The 22599-nt window shown below is 39.4% G+C and overlaps 1 protein-coding gene across 1 annotated transcript in view; it reads left to right on the forward strand.

Annotated features, from left to right (window-relative positions):
- The window catches only part of rptor (regulatory associated protein of MTOR, complex 1), a 483948-nt gene that overhangs the window by 27686 nt on the left and 433663 nt on the right, over positions 1-22599 (forward strand). Inside the window, exon 2 of the mRNA XM_073026287.1 lies at positions 8050-8152. Coding sequence (XP_072882388.1) covers positions 8050-8152 — 103 coding nt within the window. The remainder of the gene's footprint in view (positions 1-8049; positions 8153-22599) is intronic.

Genomic DNA, 22599 nt, shown 5'->3' on the forward strand with positions numbered 1-22599 from the left:
CAATTATCTTCCAGATCAATAAACCAGTCAATCCTCTCAAACATGAAACAGTGAAGGACACCTTCCTTAGTTTCTTCACACAAGAATAGTCAATACTTTGCCAAAAAAAAATACGTTGCAACCTTCACTGCAAATTGCTACCAGTTCTATAGTCCAATCTACCGAATCAGCAGCAAGAACCGTCCTCCACTGTCATCGATTCTGAACCAGCCTTCCCACTTCATCTATATTTGTCGTGTGGATGCCATTGTGTCACCAGCACTCAGTTAATCATCCTCAGCATCTTGCTCTGTGTCTCTGTATGATGTATTTCCTCAAAAGACTAATCTTTGCAATTTTTAAACCGTCTCTGACACCATCACTGACCTCACCAGCTGTGAAGAACTCCCATCCATTGCCACCAAAGTTGTAGATCCCCGACCCTGCACTTCTCACTTCTACCTCCTACCCAAGATCCACAAACCGGATTGTCCAGATAGGCCTGTTGTCTCTGCCTGCTTCTGCCCCACTGAACTCATGTTCTCGTACATCGATCCATTCTATCCCCCTTAGTTCAGTCCCTTCCTACCTACATCCACAACATATCTCATGCTCTTCACCTTCTTGATAACTTTCAATTCTTGGCCCTGATGGTCTCATTTACACCATGGTGCTCAGTCCCTCTACACTTCTATCCTCCGTCAAGAAGGCCTCAAAGCTCTCTGCTTCTTTCTTGACAAAAGAACCAACCAATTCCCTTTCACTATCACCCTCCTCCGTCTGGCAGAATTGGTCCTCACCCTCAACAATTTTTCCTTTGGCTTCTCCCACTTTCTCCAAACTCGAGGGGTGGCCATAGGCAGCCACATTGGCTGCAACTTTGCCTGCCTCTTCGTTGGCTACTTAGAACAGTCCATGTTCCAAGCCTTTCCCATTATATTCCCCAACTCTTCCTCTGCTACATTGACAACTGCATTGGTGCTGCTTCATGCAGTCATGCTGAGCTCATCAATTTTATCAACTTTGCCTCTAACTTCCACCCAGCCCTCATTCACTTGGTGAATTTAACCTCCTCTCTTTTCTCAATCTCAATGGCAGAATTAAGCCATTTGGTCCATCGTATTTGCTCTGCCATTCTATCATGGGGAATTTATTTTCCCCATTAACCATGTTTCCCCCACCTTCTCATCATAACTTTTGATACCCTTACTAATTAAGTACCCACCAACCTCTGCTTGAAGGTTGTCCTCTCTTGTTCAAAAAAAAGCATTAGGGTTAAGCCTGGAAAGGGAGCCTTGCATCAGTGGTAGGGAAGTTGTTGGAAAAGATTCTGAGGAACTGGTATATGTTCACTTTGAAAGGCATATACTGGCGGCGCAGTTCAAAGGGTCAAAGGGCCTGTTCCGCACCATATCTCTAAACAAATGAGAGCATCCTGAGCAGCTGCATCACTGCCTGGTTCGGAAATTGCACCATCTCGGATCGCAAGACCCTGCAGCGGATAGTGAGATCAGTTGAGAAGATCATTGGGGTCTCTCTTCCCGCTATTACAGACATTTACACCACGCTGCATTTGCAAAGCAAACAGCATTATGAAGGACCCCACGCACCCCTCATACAATCTCTTCTCCCTCCTGCTGTCTGGGAAAAGGCACCGAAGCATTCGGGCTCTTACGACCAGAATATGTAAGAGTTTCTTTCCCAAAGCTATCAGACTCCTCAATACCCAGAGTCTGACTGACACCTTACTGCCCTATTGTCCTGTTTATTGTTAATTGTAATGCCTGCACTGTTTTGTGCACTTTATGCAGTCCTGGGTAGGTCTGTAGTCTAGTGTTTTTTCTGTGTTGTTTTTTTATGTAGTTCAGTCTAGTTTTTGTACTGTGTCATGTAATATAACACCATGGTCCTGGAAAAACGTTGTCTCATTTTTTACTATGTACTGTACATAGCAGTTATGGTCGAAATGACAATAAAAGTGACTTGACTTAACTAAATGGCCTAGATATACCAATGGAGGCAAAGGTCACTTAATGCCTTCCTGATCTCATCTTGAAGTTTTCAATAACCACCATCAACATTCATCTATTGTCTTCTCTTGTGTAGTTTCCATGGATTGGAATCAGAATGTCCTGCACCCAATGATTGGAATCAGGACCCTTAAGGATATTGATTTCAATAGCCTTTAAGTTTCAGTTGAAGTTAAAGTACGATAGGGGTTATTTCCTGAAGACTGATTCTTGTTTTAACTAATATCTTCTGTCCATAATTTCATAAGTCTAGAGTAATCCCTAACAAGTATATTGATTGCCTTCAGTTTTGGGTGTCAAAGTTAGAAAATATGTAAAGATTTTGGAGAGGATGCAGAAATGATCAGGCAAAGTGATTCCAGGAATGAGGAACTTTAGTTCAGTGGATTAATAAATAGAATAGAATAGAGATTGAGGGGACTGGTAGAGACATTTAAAATATACAAGTTATAAACAGAGGAGAAAGAAGCCAATCCCTTTGGTTTATGTGGTAATGGGTATAGAATGAGGGTGATAGGCAAAAGTGGCACATGGAAAAAAACTTGGTATGTGATTAAAACGAGATTCTGCAGATGCTGGAAATCCAGAGCAATACACAAAAAGAAGGTTGGAGGAGCTCTGCAGGTCAGGCAGCATCTATGGAGGGGAGTAAGCACCTAATGAAGGTTCTTGCTTTGAAATGTAGACTGCTTCTCACCCTCCATAGATACTGCCTGACCTGCTGAGTTCCTGTAGCATTTTGTGTGTGTGTTAAATTTGGTACATGGTAGGGTCTAAGATTCACTGCTGGGTAGTAATGAAGGCACAATCACATATTAAACTCATGAGATTCTGCAGAAGCTTGAAATCCAGAGTAACCCACACAGGTTGCTGGAGGAACTGAACAGGACAGGCAGCATCTATTGGAGAGGAATGAACAGTCGGCATTTCGGGCAGAGACTTTTCATTAGTTCTGATGAAGGGTCTCGGTCTGTGCCACTGACTGTTTTTCCTTTCCATCAATGCCGCTGAGATCCTCCAGCATTTTGCATTTTCAAGGAACTGGATTAATATTGAAAAGGAAAGAGTTTGTAGGGTTGAGAGAAGAAGTTGGGGTATGTAAGTAGCTAGATTGTAGTGACATTGAGCCAATGTGTATCTAACTTGTCAATGGCCTCTTTCTGGCACACAAAGTTCAATAATGTTACAGCCCTAAATAGTGGGACAATGAATAGGTATGCCTTGAATGATTTAATTTATTATTTTCTTCCTAGGATGCTTTAAGCTCTAAGTACTAAGGCTTGCTTTGTAGGTCTTCTGTCGGTGACTCTATGGACTAATTTATCATATGTTACAGAAAGTTAATTCTCTGTAGTTTTTTCCTATATTTTCATGTATTACGTTGTACTGCTGCTGCTAAGTTAACAAATTTCACGACATATGCTGGTGATATTAAACCTGATTCTGATGTTAGATTGTATGTCTGATGGAGATGGTGGATTCAGGTTAATTGGATCATTGCTTAATCAGGGCAGTTGCTTATTTGGGACAACTCTTAATTAAAGAACAAAAGCTAATCGAGAAAATAAACAGGATTTACTTGGGATACTATACTGCCAAACTATTTCTAACTAGTGTCAGTTGTGTGCACTTGTGTGGCTTTTGGACACTACCCCATTCTTAGAGTGAACAGTTTTTAAATAGCGCCAGTTGTGTGTGCTTCAGTTGCGCTATACTTTTGGGGGCGACAGGCGCTGGTTCAAAAAGCAGTGATTTTTGATAATTTTGTTATATTTATTTTAACAGTACTTCATGCTGGAAGGCAATGAAGTACTCCATTATCTGCACTAGGTGTCTGCACTGATTTTGTTCATTTACAGTCGATCAAAAGAACACAGTGGTTAGTACTGGATGAATTCCTCTGATAACTATGAGGAGCCAATATTAAGCTTTAGACTACTGTAGGAGTATTGATAGTATTTTAATTTGTTCTGTTTCATTTAAATACATAATTTGTTACTCAGTTAAACACTAGTTTGTCTTTTTTATGCCTTTCTATTTCCATAAAACTTTGGCTAATTGCTTAATTGGGCCAAAATGTACTGGTGCTGATGTGTTCCAATTAACCAGAATCCTCTGTACTTGCAATTAAGATTGGAAACAGATTGTTCTCCCTTTTAAAATGTATTGCAATGGTCAGTGAGCAAAAAGTATGAATTTAAGATGATGAGAGTGAAGTGAGAAATAATTTTTTGATGTAATGTTTCAGATCCAGGTGCAAAATGTGATGGGGCAATTAAGAGAAATTATTGCAAAACAGCTTGTCAGTCTGCCTGTGGGATGAAATCAGTAGCAGTTTTGTAGAACTGGCATAAGTATGAAGGGCTGACTAGTCTGCTTGTGGTATAAATGTTACATGATTCCAAGTAGAGAGTGCAGCCTTCCATTTCCTGAAGGTGATCTACATGAACATGTTGCAAATGGCATTGTGTTGTCCAATGTATACTGTAGGTATTAATAATGACACGATACAATTTCTGACAACCAGTTGCTGGCTGTGTTAGGAGATTAAGTAACTTGTGTTACGGGTTTTAAAAGGTTTCAATGTAGTAACCTTCAAATCACACCAAGCTTGCTTTGGTATTTAGCAGGTCAGACAACATCTATGGAGAGGAATAAACAGTCGATGTTTCAGGCCGAGATCCTTCATTGTCTCCATAGATACTGCCTGACCTGCTGAGTTCCTCCAGCATTTTGTTTATGTTGCTCAAGATTTCTAGCATCTGCAGAACATCTTGTGTTAATATGAGCTGGCCTGTGTGTCTGTGGTCAGCTGGATGTTGAATAAGTGAAATTACCTGTAAATATTGAATAATTTTCTTTTTGAGGGAATTCAGCCAGATAAAGAATTGTAGCTCCTTGACTATCCGGGTATTTCCATTTCGTCCATCAAGTATTTGGCATATTGGTATTTTTTTTTGGAGCTCAATGCAAAGAATTTTGCCGTACTATGATAAATGTTTCTTCAGCTTCTATTTGTTAACCAGGCTGGTGGAATAAATCAACGCCTTAGCCCTTGTATTTGTTGCTGAAAATATATTTGACTCTTAGTTTCTGCTGTGGGAAATAATGAGCTGTCGTCCAGGAACCAAACTTCTTTGAAGAGGAGCTATTCTGACAAGTTTATTCACATGACTTTGTTCGCATTTTAAGGTAGCCTTTGAATGGATCAATTTTCCATTTTATGATTAATTGTTTGACCTTTTAACAAATTTTCAGATTTCATCCTGCTCTTGGAGGTAATAACATTAAAGGTGATGGAGAAATAGGGAAAGAGAAATTAGTCCTGGAGTATTGATTTATTTAGCTATGTGTTTGGCTAGTAATTGGAGTGCTTTGTATTCGAGCACTGCACTGATTTAGGTGGCTTACTACAAATGGTGGCAAAAGGTTTCTTGGCAAATTCATGGACCACTATTTTAATACATACGTGTAGTTTTGCAGAACAACTTAATTCAGCTTTACATTTTTTTCCACTACTGGGCTTAGATGAAAATGATTTGTTGGTATATTGTCCTTGGCTTGAGTCTACATTCCTTTTAAAGCGGTGATATCCATAAATTCTGGTCTAGATGGCTGCATATAATGCTCCTTTGGTTGACATCTTCTGGATGGATCATGAGGCTATATATTTCACTTGTTTTATGTCTTTTACACTTGTTTTTCATCTTGAATGTGATTCTGGAACTGTTAGAGCATGTGATTTGCAGTTTGCAGATTGCTGGGGGATTGCTCTGCTATGGAGAGAGTTGACTACCTTTTTATCGCCCTGCTATAGAGAGGGAGAATGTTGCCCAGGTTTGCTGTGTTTTGGATGTGGACTTGGACTGTAGACTTTTCCCCAGTCATGGTCTTTTGGTTTTTGCCCAATCTTACTTGTTTTTTGTCCAATGAGGAGGGAATTGGGGGTTGATGATTGTGCTGGGGTTCTTTTCTATCTTGGTTTCATGGCTCTCTGGAGAAGAATTCCAGAGCTGTATACTTTGATAATAAATTAACCATTGAACCTTTGAAATTGTGAAGAAAAGAGTGAACATAACTGAGACCTTCATTAGCAAAGAGAAGCATCAATGGCCATGGCCCATGAATAAACTAAAAGGAGGCAGTGTCTGACATTGAGGCAGTGGACATGAGCTGGAAAGAGGGACAGACAATGGCCCCAAGTGAACAGCCTGGAGAATGAACACCACTAGCTGAAACAGGAATAAAACCAGAAAATGTTAGAAACACTCAGCATCTGTGGGAAGAGGGTTGATATTTTCAGTTAACCACCCTTTGGTGAGACTGCAGGAAGACAGAAAAAGATAAGTTAGTTTTAAGATGATGTGAAGGTTGGGTAATGATGAACACATCAAATGAATATCTACGTTGGAATAATTTTTCCTGAAGGAAAAACCAAATTGATAAAAGGAACTGCTTAATAACCTTTAGGAGACCATGGTGATAAGTTGCTGAGGTTATCAACTGAAGGGTTAATGGGAGCAGCTGGAGAAATTCAAGTTAAAATAAATTTGCTATCAAAGTATGTTTACCAAATACAATCTTGAGATTAAGATTCTTGCAGACATCTATATGAAAATAAAGAAATAAAATAAAATCCATGAAAAACCACACATCACAAAGACTGACAAACATCCCAATGTACAAAGGAGGACAAATCATGCAAAGAATAAAAAAGTACACAATAATCCTCAGAATGTGAGTTGTAGAGTCCCTGAAAGTGGCTGTGGAGTCGGTTCAGTGCTGAGGCAAGTGAAACCATCCACGCCGGTTTTTCCTGAACCTGGTGGTGTTGGACCCAGGACCCAAGACTCCTGCACCTCCTGCCCGATGCTAATAGCGAGGAGAGAGGGAGATGGGTCAAACTCAGGCAGATGGGTTGGGCTGAGATGGGGAGGGGTACTTGGCTGGCATGGAGTAATGGGAAAGGGAAAAGATGAACAAAAGCCATGAAATGGGAAGTTAGAGAATGAAAATACCATTGAAGCAATGTAAAATATTGTGAGGTCCATGGCTCTGTCAGAGATAGACCCTTTGTCCTACCCATCCCTACTCCACCTCTACATCTCAAAACTAACTTGCTTTCTCTTTTTCCAAGCACAGATGAAGGGTCTTTGACCTGAAATGTAGATCGAACATCAACTGTTTTTTCCTCTGCCTGACCTGCTGAGTTCCTCCAGCATTTTGTGTGTGTTGCTTGGGATTTTCAGAATCTGTAGAATCTCGTGTTTATCAAAGTTTAACTTTTTTTCATTTGTTTTTAGGAACTGATTCCCTTTCTAATTTAGTCATGTACTGTACCTACTTCAAATTTCTTGGAAATTTGTGTCCATATTTAAAAATAACACTTGGTAGATTGTAAATCTGGCAAATAATTAGAGTTTTGCTGTAAATTCTAGCTTGCCAATACACCTGAATCTGAAAGATGAGCTTTATTTGTCACAAATGCATCAACATTTAGAGTGAAATGTGGTGTTTTGTATCATATTAACATTGAGGATTGTGCTGGACCATCTGCAAAGGTCGTCATGTATCCGGTGCCAGTGTAGCATGACCACAACTCACTTGCCCTAACTACATCTTTGGAAACTGGGATACCCATGTGGTCACAGGGGAGAATGTCCAAACTCCTTATAGACAACGGCAGGAATTGAACCCCGACTGGTGATTGCTAGCACTGTAAAGTGTTGCACTACTGTGCCACCCTAAATAGTTAAAAGTTATATTAAATAATATGGATGAGAGTACTGATGATTATTTCCATTTTATAATGAGGCTTTGATATAAGTGATATTAAACGTTACTCCACACAAGTAAAATCCGCAGTATAACTTGTTCTTAACTAACACCGATCTGAGCATGAATGATTGCTGCTCAGTGATGTGTGTAATATTGCTCCCAACCATTGAGGGAAAGGGAGCAGACGATAAAGCTTGCAATAATTTATTGCCTTCTATGGCTGACTGGGAGCTTGCAAATTATTTTGTTTCTTTTATTTTAGATGAAAACTGTCAGTGTTGCCTTAGTTCTTTGCCTGAATGTTGGCGTGGATCCCCCTGATGTTGTGAAAACTACTCCCTGTGCTCGATTGGAATGCTGGATAGGTGAGCAACCTCTTTGAGTATTCATTTAGAAAATGTATTCTTGAACAAATGTACTTTTTATTGTGTAATCATGAAATCTGAATGCATATTAACTTAAAAGATTGGTAAATTCTAATAACACTGTCTAGCTCCTTTGAATATCAATGCATCCTTGGTCTACAAGCCTTCAGGAAGCTTCTTAATCTAAATCAGTTGCTAGGTTGTGCATGACGCCACTCCTAGGCATGCAGTTAAAGTGAAAAATGGGTTAGTATATCAAAATCACATACATTAAGTAGTTGGTTCTATAGTAACATTTTTGCTATAACAAATACTTGTAAATTGATGAATTGCAGTACTTGGAGAAACATCTCCCAATGCACTGAGTTGGGAAACAAATAGAGATTTGGCCATTGATCTAGTTCAGGATATAGTTAAGAGAATACATTGAATCACAAAGGAACAGATGTCGGAGATGTACTGGCCTGATGCATTCATGGTCAATCTTCATTGTAAAATTTTCAATGTTAAAAGATTTCTGTTTCGGTTTAGAACAGCCTTAAATTGAGTACAATCATGCATTTTTTAAATATCCATCTTATTTCATGAACTGAGAATTTACCTTTTGACATTCAATAACACATCTATGACTTGGTGTACAGGAAGAGTTTAATTAGAGTTCTTCACAAAGTGCCTTTTCCAAGTTATGCTGTTGGTCATTTTGAGGAATGGCCTTCAAAAGGAAAACCAAATCCAGATTTCTCTTGTCAGTTTACACTATGCAGTAGTTAAATGTTTATGAAGTTCTGCAAAAATTATATAATTAGTGAAGAATTGGATATCTGGTCTGTTAAATAGGTGATTATTCTTGAGCTACTCTTGTACACTTTATTTAATGTTTTAGCATACATTAACAGCTGGAATTTATTGAGATGGTGAGGAAATAATTTGTGATTAACCAATTGTTTTAACTTTTCTGTTGTTTTGTTCTGGTCTCTTTTCCAGCTGAAATGTTTGATTTTGTTCTGTTTCACACATGTAAGGTACATTATTGTTTGGGGAGGGACAGCAATACCTTGAAGCCTTTTGTTTTGAGAAAAAATAGTTCTGACTATTGATTCTTTCCTGAAGGTTAGTTTCTTCCTAAAGTGAATGTTTGTTTTATGCAAGTTCAGAAAAGTCTGCTTTAATTGCTGCAGGTATCATCGGTACAGTTGATTCTTGGCCTTACCCAGAAGTTCACATGCTGATTCTAGCAGTGGTCCCTGGTTACTGATGAGAACATGAATCTTGGCCGTTTTAGAAACTTATTTGTTCTCTTCAGAGTAGACCAAAGTGATTAATTATTTGTGCCACCAACCTGGCTAAGCTTAATTAACTCAGCGGCAACTATGATTCAAATGCGAGGTGTTACTATTTCTCATAGCTCAGCTGACTGCAGCCGCATTGACTCAGTGCAGTTGTGCTTTAGTGCTGTATTTTATATAAGGCTTTCTTAGCTTCTTCCTGCTGTATTTGATATACACTTAGTGACCACTTTATTAGGTACACCTGTACACCTTGTTAATGTAAATTTCATGTGGTAGCAACTCAATGCATAAAAGCACTTGGACATGGTCAAGAGGTCAGTTGTTATCCAAACCAAACATCAGAATTAGGAAGAAATGTGATGTAAGGGGCACCTCAGTAGTGCAGCAGTTAGTGCGATGTTTTTACAGCTTAGGAGGGCGGAGTTCAGATTTCCAATGTGCGACAGTTCTATAGTTGATCCACTTCCCATTCCCGTGCTGATAATGTCCATCCATGGCCTCCTCCACTGTCGGGATGAGGGCACACTTAGGTTGGAGGAACAACACCTTGTATTGTTCAATCTGATGGCACGAACATCGATTTCGCAAACTTCTGGTAATGCTTCCTCTGCCCCTTCACCTCTCTCAGGTGCTTCTCTCCCCCCCCCCCCCCCCCCCCGTTTTTTCTTTCTTCCATGGCCTTCTGTCTCTTTTACCAATCAAATTTCTAGCTCTTTGCTTCATCCCTCCCCCTCCAAGTTTCCCCATCACCTGATGTTTCTCTCTCCCCTCCCCCCATCTTTCAAATCTACTCCTCAGCTTTTTTTCCCTCCAGTCCTGCCGAAGGGGTTCTGCCCGAAATATTGATTGTGCTTGCTGCCTGGCCTGCTGAGTTCCTCCAGCATTTTGTGTGTGTTGCTTAGATTCCCAGCATCTGCACATTTTCTCTTGGTTCTGAGTTGATAATGCCTTGTTAATAGACAGACTGGTTCAAGCTGACAGGAAGGTGACAGTAACTCAAATAACCACGTGTTACAACAGTGGGTGTGCAGATGAGCATATTTGAATGCACAACATGTCGAACCTTGAAGTGGATAGACTGCAGCAGCAGAAGACCTCACTGGATTCCCCTCCTGTACCTAATAAAGTGGCCACTGAGTGCAAGACTTTGTTCTTTACCATGTGTTTCCATCCTTCCGCCTTTAGTTGTGGCAGTAGTTTTGTTATGGAGTTGGAGTTGGCCTCTCAGGCCCTTATGCCTGTTTACCCATTACCTGAGGCATTTTTCTGTACATTGTATCACATGATTCTCTTAGCTTTGATGTTATTTTTAAAATAGATCTCTGTCATGAATCTAATGAGTAATTAAGACATTTTGGAGAATCCAGAGATTCACTCTGCTCTGGTGAAGGAATTTCTTCTTGGCACCGTCCTGAATGGTCAACTTTTCTTTTGAGGTTGAGAGTGGTGTTCCAGACACCACTACCAGCGGAAGCATTGGCTTTCTACCTGCCCTGCCAAACTCCATCAGAATTTTTTTTTTAGAATTTAATGAGATCTCGTTATTCTTTTAAATTCAGTGCAATGTAGGGTCAGTTTACTTGCTGTCTCCTTTGGTGATGTATCCACCATCCTAAACCATCAATGTGGTGAAACTTTGCTGCACCTCCTGTATAACAATGATCCCTTTCCTTGGGTAGATGCCAGACCACAGTGTGATCTTACTGGATGAATATATAATTGGAGAAAGATGCTTCTAATCTTGTATTCAATTCCTTTTGCAATATGGATCAACATATAATTTTCCTTCCAAATTGATTTCTGAACCTGCATGGTAACTTTCAGTTCTTTTTATTTAAGCTCAAGATTGTTTAATGTCATTTCCTGAACACAAGTGTAAAAGAGAACAAAATAATTGTTACTCTGGATCTGATGCTGCACAAAAAAACCCCACACAAGATAAAAAACCCAGTAATAATTTAAAAAATACAATAAATATAGACACACAAGATAATATATACATTGATTGTATTCCCATAAAGCATATATGTCAAACTCAAGGCCCGCGGGCCAAATCCGGCCCGCGGTGGAATTATCTTTGGCCCGCGAGATAATATCTAGTTACTATTAAAGCTGGCCCCAGTAATCGAAGAGCCTATGGCGTATGATATGGCTAATGCTGAGTTTAATCAGGTACCAGGTTTTCAGGGTTTTTAGTGTTCATTCGGCAGTCTTGCTCGGCAGTCTTCTTCATAAGAAACGGAATTTGTAAAGTGAAACACTTTGTAGTTATAGCAGAGACTGAGACACATGAGAGCAGGCTGAAAAAACGGAGGCAACGAAAGCTGCGTTCGCACGCGTCCGACTGATCCGGCCCGCATGAAGCTGCATTTTGCTCAATCTGGCCCGTGACCTAAAATGAGTTTGACACCCTTGCCATAAAGTGTTGCTAGGCACAGGAGTGTCTGTACCTAAGGTGACTCTGACAGAAAATGATACAGTGGTGGTGGTTGAGGGTGTGGTGGGATGGGTTAGTGGTAGGAGGTGTTGATCAACCTCACTGCTTGGGGAAAGTAACTTTTTGAGTTTGGTGGTCCTGGCAAAGGTGCTTTGTTGCCTCCTCCCTGATGGGAGTGGAACAAACAGTCAATGAGCAGCATGGGTCTGAGTACAACATGGTTCAATCATTGTCATTGTTTAAAAGATGCTTAACCTTTCGATTTCTTTTGACTATAGTGGATTATTTTAGTAATTCTCACATTTTATTCCATTTGCCATATCTTTACCTGTTCACTAAATCAGTCTGTATCTTCCCGAAAATGGGTGTTGCCGGGGCAGCATGGCTGAAAGGGCTTATTCCACGCTGTATTGTTAAATAAAGTAAATTACATAAATAGAAACCTCTGTGTCCTCCACACAACGAGTGTTGAAACCGAGCTTTGTATTGTCTAGACACTTGAATGTATTACGCTCCCCTCAAACAAATCATTATATTGTGAGTTCCCAAGGCTACTGCAGCACTCCACTGACCAACTTCTTCCTACTGTGTTTTGTTAGTTAACCAAATAATAATCCACACTTTCTAACTTCGTTTTATAATCTTATGGAGATCTTCTGAAAGCCTAAATACAGCACATCCACTCTTTTGTCCTTGTGTGTAACAGGATTTTCAAAATCATAATCATTGTTGGCTTAGTCAATTAAAAATATTTACTCTGCAGAAAAATTATATTCTGTCCTAATATGAGTTGCATCCCTAAAAAAAAAAATATGTAAAAGCAAATTTGTCAAATGGAGATGAAGGGGATTCAGGACAAGACAGTTTCAGACTGATGACAACAACAAAGTTATTTTTCCACCACAGGATTTTCAAAAATAAAGGTGCTTCTGATAATTATGTTTATTTTACTGCTGCAAGATAAAAATACTAAAAGCTGTATGTTGCATTGTGCAATAAAATATCCTGGTACAAGTGCCAATGGAAGCAATTGCTTGTCAATTTCCAATAGTCTCCACTGGTGAAACTGGTAGCCTGTGTTCTTAAGAGACAACTATGTCTTGATTACAGCTGGGTGGTTAGACTTAAAATATTTTTTTCCAAGATGGCTCTTTTTTTCTGCTTGCTAATTTACAAAGTTGCTTTTAAGCTTCTAACCTAATAGCTTGAATATCGATTTCTCGTAGTTTAAAAAAAATCCCTCCCCCTCTCCTCTTATTCTGTTCTCCACTCTGGTCTCTTACCTCTTCTCACCAGGCTATCACCTCTCTCTGATGCCCCTCCTCTTTTCCTTTCTCCTACAGTCCGCTCTCCTCTCCTATGAGATTCTTTTCTCTAGCTCTTTACCTTTCCCACCCACCTGGCTTCACCTATCACCTTCTAGCTATCCTCCTTCCCTTCTCCTCCTCACCCCCACCTCTTTACTCTGGCATCTTCCCTCTTCTTTTCCAGTCTTGATGGAGGGTCTTGGCCCAGAATGTCGACTGTTATTCATTTCCATAGATGCTGCCTGACTTGCTGAGTTCCTTCAGAATTTTTGTGTGTCTTTCTGGATTTCCAGCTTCTTCAAACTTTCTAGCTTTTATAATTTTTAAGTGGTTCTCTAGTTCCTGATCAAACTCACATTATAACTATTTTGGACTTCATAATGCGAATAGGGTAGCCTAATTCATCAATTATTATGGAAATGCTTGTTATAGCTAAACGACTGAACCAATATCTGGATTTTTATCAAGGGTCTTTGACCTGAAGCATTAACTTGTTTCCTCTTTCCACAGATGTTGCCTGACTTGCTGAGAGTTTCCAGCATTTTCTGTTTTTATTTCAGATTTTGAGCATCTGCAGTTTATTGTGTCTTGAAGCTCAAACTAAGTTTAATGGGCTTTTTTGGATTGCGACAAGGCTTCACTGCAACACTGTCATTGATTTGATTCAACTCATACTTTTGCTACCTCTCTCTTTCTTGCAGCAGGAATTTGTTAAATAATCTCGTTTTTAGCTGGCCGAAGGGTTTATTCCTCTGCTGAACTTTTTGATTTGCTGGTAGGTAGTGTTAAAGACCAAAGGTTAACTTCAACCATTTTTTTAATGAGACCATGCCACGTTATCAAACTTGGTGAGCTGAGATGTGCTTTGGCTCAGAAAATATAAAATAAAGTCATGACTAATTTTACTAAGTCAATTTAAGAGCAGTAGTTCACGATGTAATAGGATTTGAATCACTCATTTAAAAGCATTTTTATAGCTATGTTGGCTAACTGGTTTGGTTCTCAGCCACTGTTTAAGTATTTGGAGGATCAGTATGATTGGCTTTGGCCAAAAGCCACTTGGACAGTGAAATGCCTGTATCAAATAATAAAGCTGTGTGTTCTCTGTGGCAGCCCTTGGCATGTTTGCACTTAGTCCCTCCAGTGATCAATGTGGCAAGCACATCTCCTTCCATCAAGAAGGAAGGTTGTGGAAGTACTTACAGAATTGTTGTTTTGCTCAGAAAATAACTTTATTTTTGAGGCAATTTTTTGTGGGAAATGACCTTTCAAGCTGCAAAGCAGTGTCTTTGGAGCAGCAAAAATATACTCCTGTTGCCTTTGCTAACCGAAAGCTCACACAGCCTGAAGGATGTTGAATAGGTTTGCTGGAGAGCTTCCAGCCAGTTGCACTCTCTGTGTAAGTGAAAATTGCAGGCTGTCAGAGATTAAAGTATTTGATTCACTTTGATCAATGACACAATCCCGCAGCATTCAATGCCAGACATGCAGTCAGTGACCAGGATGACCCACTTATGATTTACCATGTAGCAGTTGGCTGGTGTACTGATATTCAGTATTTTGGCTTTGCATTTCTCTCAGCAACCATTTCAGTCAATTGATAACTTAGTGAAGGGGCGAACTTACTATTCTATCTATATTGATGTTTTTAGTCTTCATATAGAACAGTACATTACCGGAAAGGCTCGTCAGCACAAAATTGGTTTTATTATCACTGACGTGTTGTAAAATTTGTTGTTTTGAGGCAGTAATACTGTGCGATGTATTAAAAAAAATGCTATGTTACAATAAAAAAATGTGTAGTGCAAAAAGAGAGCAAAATACTGAGATAGTGTTCATGGGTTCAGAAACCTGACATCAGAAGGGAAGAAGCTGTTCCAAAAATGTTGAGAGTGGATCTTCAGGCTCCTGTACCTCCTTTTTGGTGGTAGTAATGTGATGAGGGCTTGTCGTGATTGGTGAGGGTCCTTAATGATGGATGCCGGCTTCTTGAGGCTTCGCCTTTTGGCAATTTATAGAATTAAATTGAATGAAGAATATCTTTTGGCAATTTATAAAATTAAATTTAATGAAGGAAAATGAAATAGTTTTAGTTATAATATTTATTATAAATTACTATAATTGCACATTTGAATGGAGACGTACCATAAAGATTTTTACTCCTCATGAATTTGAAGGACGTAAGCAAGTCAATTCAATTCGATTCAAGAAATGAGGTGAAATGGAAGTCTGTAGAAACAAATTTCACTGTGACCTACTGAAATATGACAGTCTGGAAGGTAATCACCAAAATAGGAAAAGGAGAAGGTAACTGCTTGTTTTTGCTTTGAAGCAAGTGTTGACTAACAGACTTTAGAAAACTTTATTGTACTATTCCTGTACTTACAAAAAGCTTTTTAGTGGTTCATGATGAGGTGTAAAAATGGATTAAAAATTGCAGAAGAAACTGTGAGTTAATGCCATTCTTAAAAGAAAATTCTGACATACTCTGGAATAATGCTCTGTTTTTGGAAGAGATGAGGAACTTAAAGCAGTACCTTGTGTTGATACAGCTATTTCATTTTTATTTAAAACACATAATTGGAATTTTAGGTTATATTATGAGGTATAGAATGTAAAACCCAGAGGTACTGATGAATTTAATAAAAATAACATTAGTAAGAGTGCCATGTATCATTTTGGTTGTGTAGTAACCACAATGCATGAGGGAAATGCAAAGAAATAAAAAAAATTTAACGATAAATATGCAGATCATGATCATGAAAGGATAGGATAACTTGAGTGTTGAATGGGGATATTAATATTTATAAAAGGGCAAAGCACAAGCAGTAGTTACACTGTATAGAATTCACATTTAGGATTAGTGAGTGAGCTATAATAATTTGGCTTTCGAGATCAGATTAGAAAGATGGATGAAGGTAAAGGGGATAAGAGAAGTAAGGCAGGCTGAATAAATGTGACCTTGGTGCAGATCAATTGGGTCAAATGGATATTTATCTCCATACAGTTGAATAGTTTTGTTAAAGGTAACCTTTGGTTGCATATTGTTTATCACAGCTGGTAGTGTTGAATGCAAAACAGCATGCAGCCTGGTATCACAAACACAAGCAAATCTGCAGATGTTAGAAATCCAGAGAAAAACAGAGAACTCAGCAGGTCAAGCAGCATCGAAAGTTGACGCTTCGGGCTGCGACCTTCCATCAGGACTGGAAAGGAAAGGGGGAGAAAACTACAATTAGAAGGTGGCGGAAGATGTACAAGCTAAAATGTGATAGGTGAAGCCAGGTGAGGGTGAAGGTGGGTGGTAGGTGGGATGAAGAGAGAAGCTGGGAGGTGATATGTGGCAAAGGTAAAAGGCTGAAGAAGGAGGATTTAGATTGAGGAGAGTGGACCATGGAAGAAAAGGAATGAGGAGGGGCACCAGAGGGAGGAATAGGCAGTTGAGAAGAAGAGAAGGGGGTAAGGAGAGCCAGAGTGGGGAATGGAAAAAGAGTGAAGCAGCTACAAAATATTGTCCACATAATTGTGTCCTGTGTTGTTATTGGCATTCTTGTAAAGGAGGGGTGAATGCAGTTTCCGCCCTGAAACAATGGTATTGCCACTTCAATTATTTTGGTAACAGTATTATTTCCAATCTATTTAAGCAGAGAGTAATGCTGACGGTTTTGGTCTCTGTTTAGTTTTGATGTGTACTCAGTGAATTGGAGATAGGATGAACACTAACTGTAATGAACAGCGATTTGATGTAAGTGAACTACAGTGAATGGTCTGATCAACTGACAGTTGCTACGCTACACAGACTATAAGAAGCAATAGTGAAAAACAATGGCTTGAAATAAGACCCTGATTTCTCTTTATTGAGGTATGCAAAATATGTAATCTGCTTATTTATCATTGCTATTAGCTTGTTCATTCTAAATTTACTTAATTTGAAACCTGAATGGTACAACTTTGCTGTTCTGTATTATCTAAGATGTGTGAGGGGCTCAGTAAATATGGCACCTGGTGGCCACTTTTTTAGGTAAAGGAAGGTACCTAATAAAAGTGGGCACAGGAATAAAAGCTGTGGTGGTCCTCTACTGGAGCCCATCCACTTCAAGGTTTAATGTGCTTTGTGTTCAGAGATGATCTTCTGCACAGCACTGTTGTAAACTGTGGTTACTTCAGTTACTGTTGTCTTCTTGTCATCTTGAACCAGACTGGTTATTTTCCTCTGGCTTCTTTCATTAACAAGGTGTTTTTGCCCTGAGTTTGTTCACTGGATGTTTTTGTTTATTGCAGCGTTTTGCGTAAATCTCAAAAGGTCAGGAAATTCTGAGATACTCAAACCACCCCCATCTGGCACCAACAATTATTCCATGGCCAAAGTCATTTAAATCACATTTCTTCCCCATTCTAATCTTTGGTTTGAACAACTGAACCTCTTGACCATGTCTGCATGCTTTTATGCATTGAGTTACTGCCACATGATTGGCTGATTAGATATTTGCATTAACAAGTAGGTGTACAGGTGTATCTAACAGTGGCCACTGAGAGTATATCATAGAAAAGTTATTCAATAAGTAGAGCTCACTACTATTCAAAACGCCACTGAAAGCTGATGAAATTGATCTGTAAGTCATTTGAACTCTATAAGATAAAAATCTGGAGAGGTTTTTATTAAAGTATAATAGTACCAAAGATGGGTTGCGTGGTGGAGCTACATCTCTCTACCAAAGGAGATGTAAGGCGCTTCTTCCCTCTGTTAGCCTATAGGTCACTCTTGGGCAAGGTTTAGTAACTGCTTAGCCTCCTTGATTAGCATCATGTGAAGCCATGAGAGCAGATGGTGGATGGCCGTATGAGCAGCTGGCGCATATACAGAGAGAAGGGTCTTGGAAAACTGAAAGGTCTGAAAGTAGGTAAGTCACTTAGAGCAAGTGGTGTACACACCAGAGTTCTGAAGGAGGTGGTTGAAGAGATTGTGAAGGCATCAGTAATGATCTTTCAAGAATCACTAGATTCTGGAATGGTTTTGGAAGACTGGAAAATTGCAAATGTCACTCCACTCTTCAAGAATGGAAAGAGACAGAAGAACGGAAACTATAGGCCAGTTAGTGTGACCTCAATGGTTGGGAAGATGTTGGAATTGATTATTAAGGTTGAGATCTCAGGGTTTCAGAAGGACTTTGACAAGGTGCCACACAAGCTGCTGAATAAGCTTTGAGCCCATGGTATTACAGGAAAGATTCCAGCATGGATAAAGCAGTAGCTGATCGGCAGCAGGCAAATAATGGGAGTACAGGGAACCTTTTCTGACTGTCTGCCGGTGACTAGTGGTGTTCCACAGGGGTCTGTGTTGGGACCTATGATTATATTAACCTTTTTACATTATATGTCAATGATTTGGATGATGGGAATTGATGGCTTTGTTGGAAAGTTTGCAGATGATATGGAGATAGGTTGAGGAGCAGTTAATTTTAAGGAAGTAGAGAGGCTATAGAAGGACTTGGGAAGATTTGGAAAATGGGCGAAGAAATGGCAGATGAAATACAGTGTTGGGAATTGTATGGTCGCGCACTTTGGTAGAAGTGATGAAAGTGTTGACTATTTTGTAAATAGAGAGAGGTTAATTTGCTGGTTGAGTCTGTGGTGAGGAAGGCAAATGTAGTTAGCATTCATTTTAAGAGAACTAGAATATAAAAACAAGGATGTAATGTTGAAACTTTTTATAAAGCACTGGCAAGGTCTCATTTGGAGTATTGTGAGCAGGTTTCAGCCTCTTATCTTAGAAAGGATGTGCTGAAATTGGAGACGAGTTGACGGAGGTTCATGATAATGATTCCAGTATTGAAAGGCTTGTCATACGAAGAACGTTTGATGGCTCTGGGCTTATATTCACTGGAATTCAGAAGAATAAGGTGTGACCTCAATGAAACTTGTTGAACGGTGAAAGGCTTTGATAGAGTGAATGTGGAGAGGCTGTTTCTTATTGTGGGAGAGTCTATAAGACCAGAAGGGGCAGCCTCAGAATAGAAGGCCATCCTTTTAGTACAGAGATGAGGAGGAATTTCTTTAGCCAGAGAGTGGAGAATCTGTGGAATTATTTGCCGCAGGCAGCTATGGAGGCCAAGTTTTTATGTATATTTAAGGCAGAGGCTGATAGATTCTGGATTGGTCGGGGCATGAAGGAATACTGGAAGAAGGCAGGAGATTGGGGCTGAGAAGAAAATCAGATCAGTCATGAAATGGCGGAGCAGACTTGATGGGTTATATGGCCGAATTCTGCTCCTATGTCTTAATGGTCTTATAAGTCCTAGTTATGCGACCACAGACATCAGGCAGACAACATTTGAATATGATTGATAATGGCTGGGCTTTTATAATGGCTTCTTATAAAAACACTGCCCAGAAGAAGGCAATAGCAAACCAATTCTGTCAACAAATTTGCCAAGAACAATCATGATTATGATTGTCCTCACCATACAATACAGCGCATAATGATGATGCGTACCAAAGAAAATGGGGCTGTGTTTCATCTCAGTTGATTTGGACTTGGCTAATTCTCAATCAATGTGGGTTAGATAAAAGAAGAATTACTGAAGCAAATCCTTTGTCCATGTTTGACTTTTTCAAATCTACTACCTTGAGAACATGGCTGAACTTGCCCCATGAGCGTAATTAAATGCCCCTTGCTTCTGTCCTGCGGTACGTTGCATTAAAATTAACGTTAAACAGCCGAGGGCATTTTTGTGTAAGTGATTGATGCGAGTTGTTGGTATAAATGATGCAATATGTCATGTAGTCATGTGCCTGTCAGTGTGATAAATAAGTGTGTTATTCCTGCAGGTGATCTAATTTCTAAAATGTGCTTTAACTATGTAGTAATTTAGAGTTTTGAATACATTTTAAACAAATATCTTTCAAATTTATACTTTCAAATATCAATGAGAAGGAAGATGAAAAACTTTGGAGACATATCGCTTTGATAACCTAAAAGTAAGTTGTGTACTGTTGATTGAAGAGGTAATTGAAGTGATCCAAGATGGCGGCGCGACGCAGCTTGCAGCGGCCACTCCGGAGCTGATTATCCGTTATTTGTGAAGTGGGGTGCCGTGCGCAATCATAATCAATTGAAAACAGACGTGGAAGCACGGAGAAACATTGGGAAATTCCAGGAAGACCTTGGTTGCTGCTGTGAGGTCCGGGACTCTGCTGGGAAGAACAGGCCCCCAGTCCTCGGGGTCGTGTTGCCAATGGCCGTTGGCGGGGCCGTCTTAATACGCTCGGCAAAGGATGGAGCTCAGAGAAGCTGTGCCGGAGGGGAGGGTCGTCGGCTCGGAGGTTCGACAGACTCAGGTCGCTTTCGGTGTGTGCTGCATCTGCGAGGCTGGTTTCGACGGAGCTTCCATTGTGTGCTATGTCTGCGAGGCTGAGTCGGGCGGCGCCTTGGAAGTCCATAGCGGGGGTACTCCCTTCTGCTGCCGGCGTGGGATGGCGAGTCTGTTGGGACCCTGGGGATTTGTGGAAACTGTGGTGATTTCTTTTGAACTCACAGTCCTTTAATATCTTGGACTATTTTTACTGTGCCCATAGTCTGTTTTTTTAAAAATCAATTATGCTATTGTTTGCACTGTTGTAACTATATGTTGTAATTATGTGGTTTTGTGCAGGTCTTGTAGCTTTAGTTTTTGGTCTTGTTTTTGTCTGGTGGATTTGGAGCTCCTTTCTGGGGAATGCGCTAGACGGTAGTGCGATATTAATACGCAGTAGCCTCTCCGGACTCTGGATTGGGGATTTCCAAACGTTACGTGGATTTTCTGGTGTAGTCTGTTTTGTCATATGCTTTTGTGATATCATTCTGGGGGAATGTTGTCTCATTTTTTAACTGCATTGCATTTGTGGTTTCTAAATGACAATAATCTGAATCTGAATTTCTGAAGTGAATCAAACAAATATAGTTAGTCTTCAGATATGTTAAAGTTGTGAAACAATATGGATATCTAGAAAAACAATAATTGTCAACTAGTATTTAATTTTTTCAAATCTCAATTGTGAGGGCGATAATATATTTACAATTAAACGAAGCACTAGAAATGCACATCTGGACTGTCTGCTTCAGTGAAAAGATGACCAGAATTTATGTTGAAATGAGACCTTAATGTAAGGGGGTGAAAGAACACTGAACAAATATGAGGTATCATTTGTAGTTAATTAAAGAAGAGACCAAGCCAAATAAAAGAAAGATCAGTATTTGGTTCATTCTGTTGGTGCACTGATTTTGGAAAAAGATTCATTATGAAAAATGCTAATTTAACACATATTCAAAATTGTATCTCTATATAAAATAACCTGATTTTATTGACAATAGCAATTACAAGGAAGTAGTGATGAAATTTTTAATACTATTTATATTTAAGATGATCTTTCAACTTCATTCAAGCTGACTAGCCTTTAAGCAGTTTGGGTTAAGTTGATGGAAGTAACACTTTAAAAAAAAGTGTAGATATTTTGCCTGAGTTGCAGTGAGAAGTTTCAACTTTGTATTATTTTCTTTTCATTAATTATTGTTTAGATGTGCAGTTTTTGAAAATAAACCTTTTCTATTTCGTATGCAGTTCTTTCAGTTTTTTTCCACTGATTGTTTCTAGTTGTTTAAACAATCACTTTAGGTTATAGTTTTATTATTTTTGTCCTTTCCTTATTTCATGTAGATTCTGAACCTACTGAAAGTAAAAGTTTGGGTGTGGCATGTTGGTCCCAAAATTAGATAATTGGCTCAATTTCCAAATTAATATCTTGATTACTAACCTAGGATACTTTTTCATTTATGTACTGAAAGAGCATTGCACGTTTGGAGGAAATGTCTTTGGGATAAACTCTGCCCATCACTGGTACCAGCCTAGCTGCCATCGAGCACATGTATACAGGAAGGTCCCAGAAAAGGACCACCAGTATCATGAAGGATTCCACCCACCCTGCTCATCAGGAATTTTATCACAGCATCTTCTTAAAGTGCAGAAGAGTGTCTCGAGCAGTTTCCATTTGAGTACCATCTGACTTCTGTGTGTAACAGCAAGTGTTCAAACTCTTCATCATTCTCAATACAAAGCTTTCGAAATATTTGAGAATTGAAAGCATGAGACTTGATTTTATTTACCACTGTGATAACAGTATTTAGTGATATGTGCAGCTGATCACTTAGGCTTGTTTGAAGCAAGGTATTGTCTGTGAATTGCACTCTGAATAGTAAATACGTTATGTACAGCTTTTTTCAGGAATGTAATAACCCCACGGTGGTGTCCAGTTATTGATGGTGCCCCATCTATTGCACAAGCGTGAATATTGGTGAGATGAATGTCCTTCTCTTTGGAAAATTTGCTCCACAGCAAGAAATATTGACTCCCCCTTAATAATCTATTTTTAGACCCTTTG

Source organism: Hemitrygon akajei, chromosome 22 (genome assembly GCF_048418815.1).
Source record: "Hemitrygon akajei chromosome 22, sHemAka1.3, whole genome shotgun sequence".
Lineage (NCBI taxonomy): Eukaryota > Metazoa > Chordata > Chondrichthyes > Myliobatiformes > Dasyatidae > Hemitrygon > Hemitrygon akajei.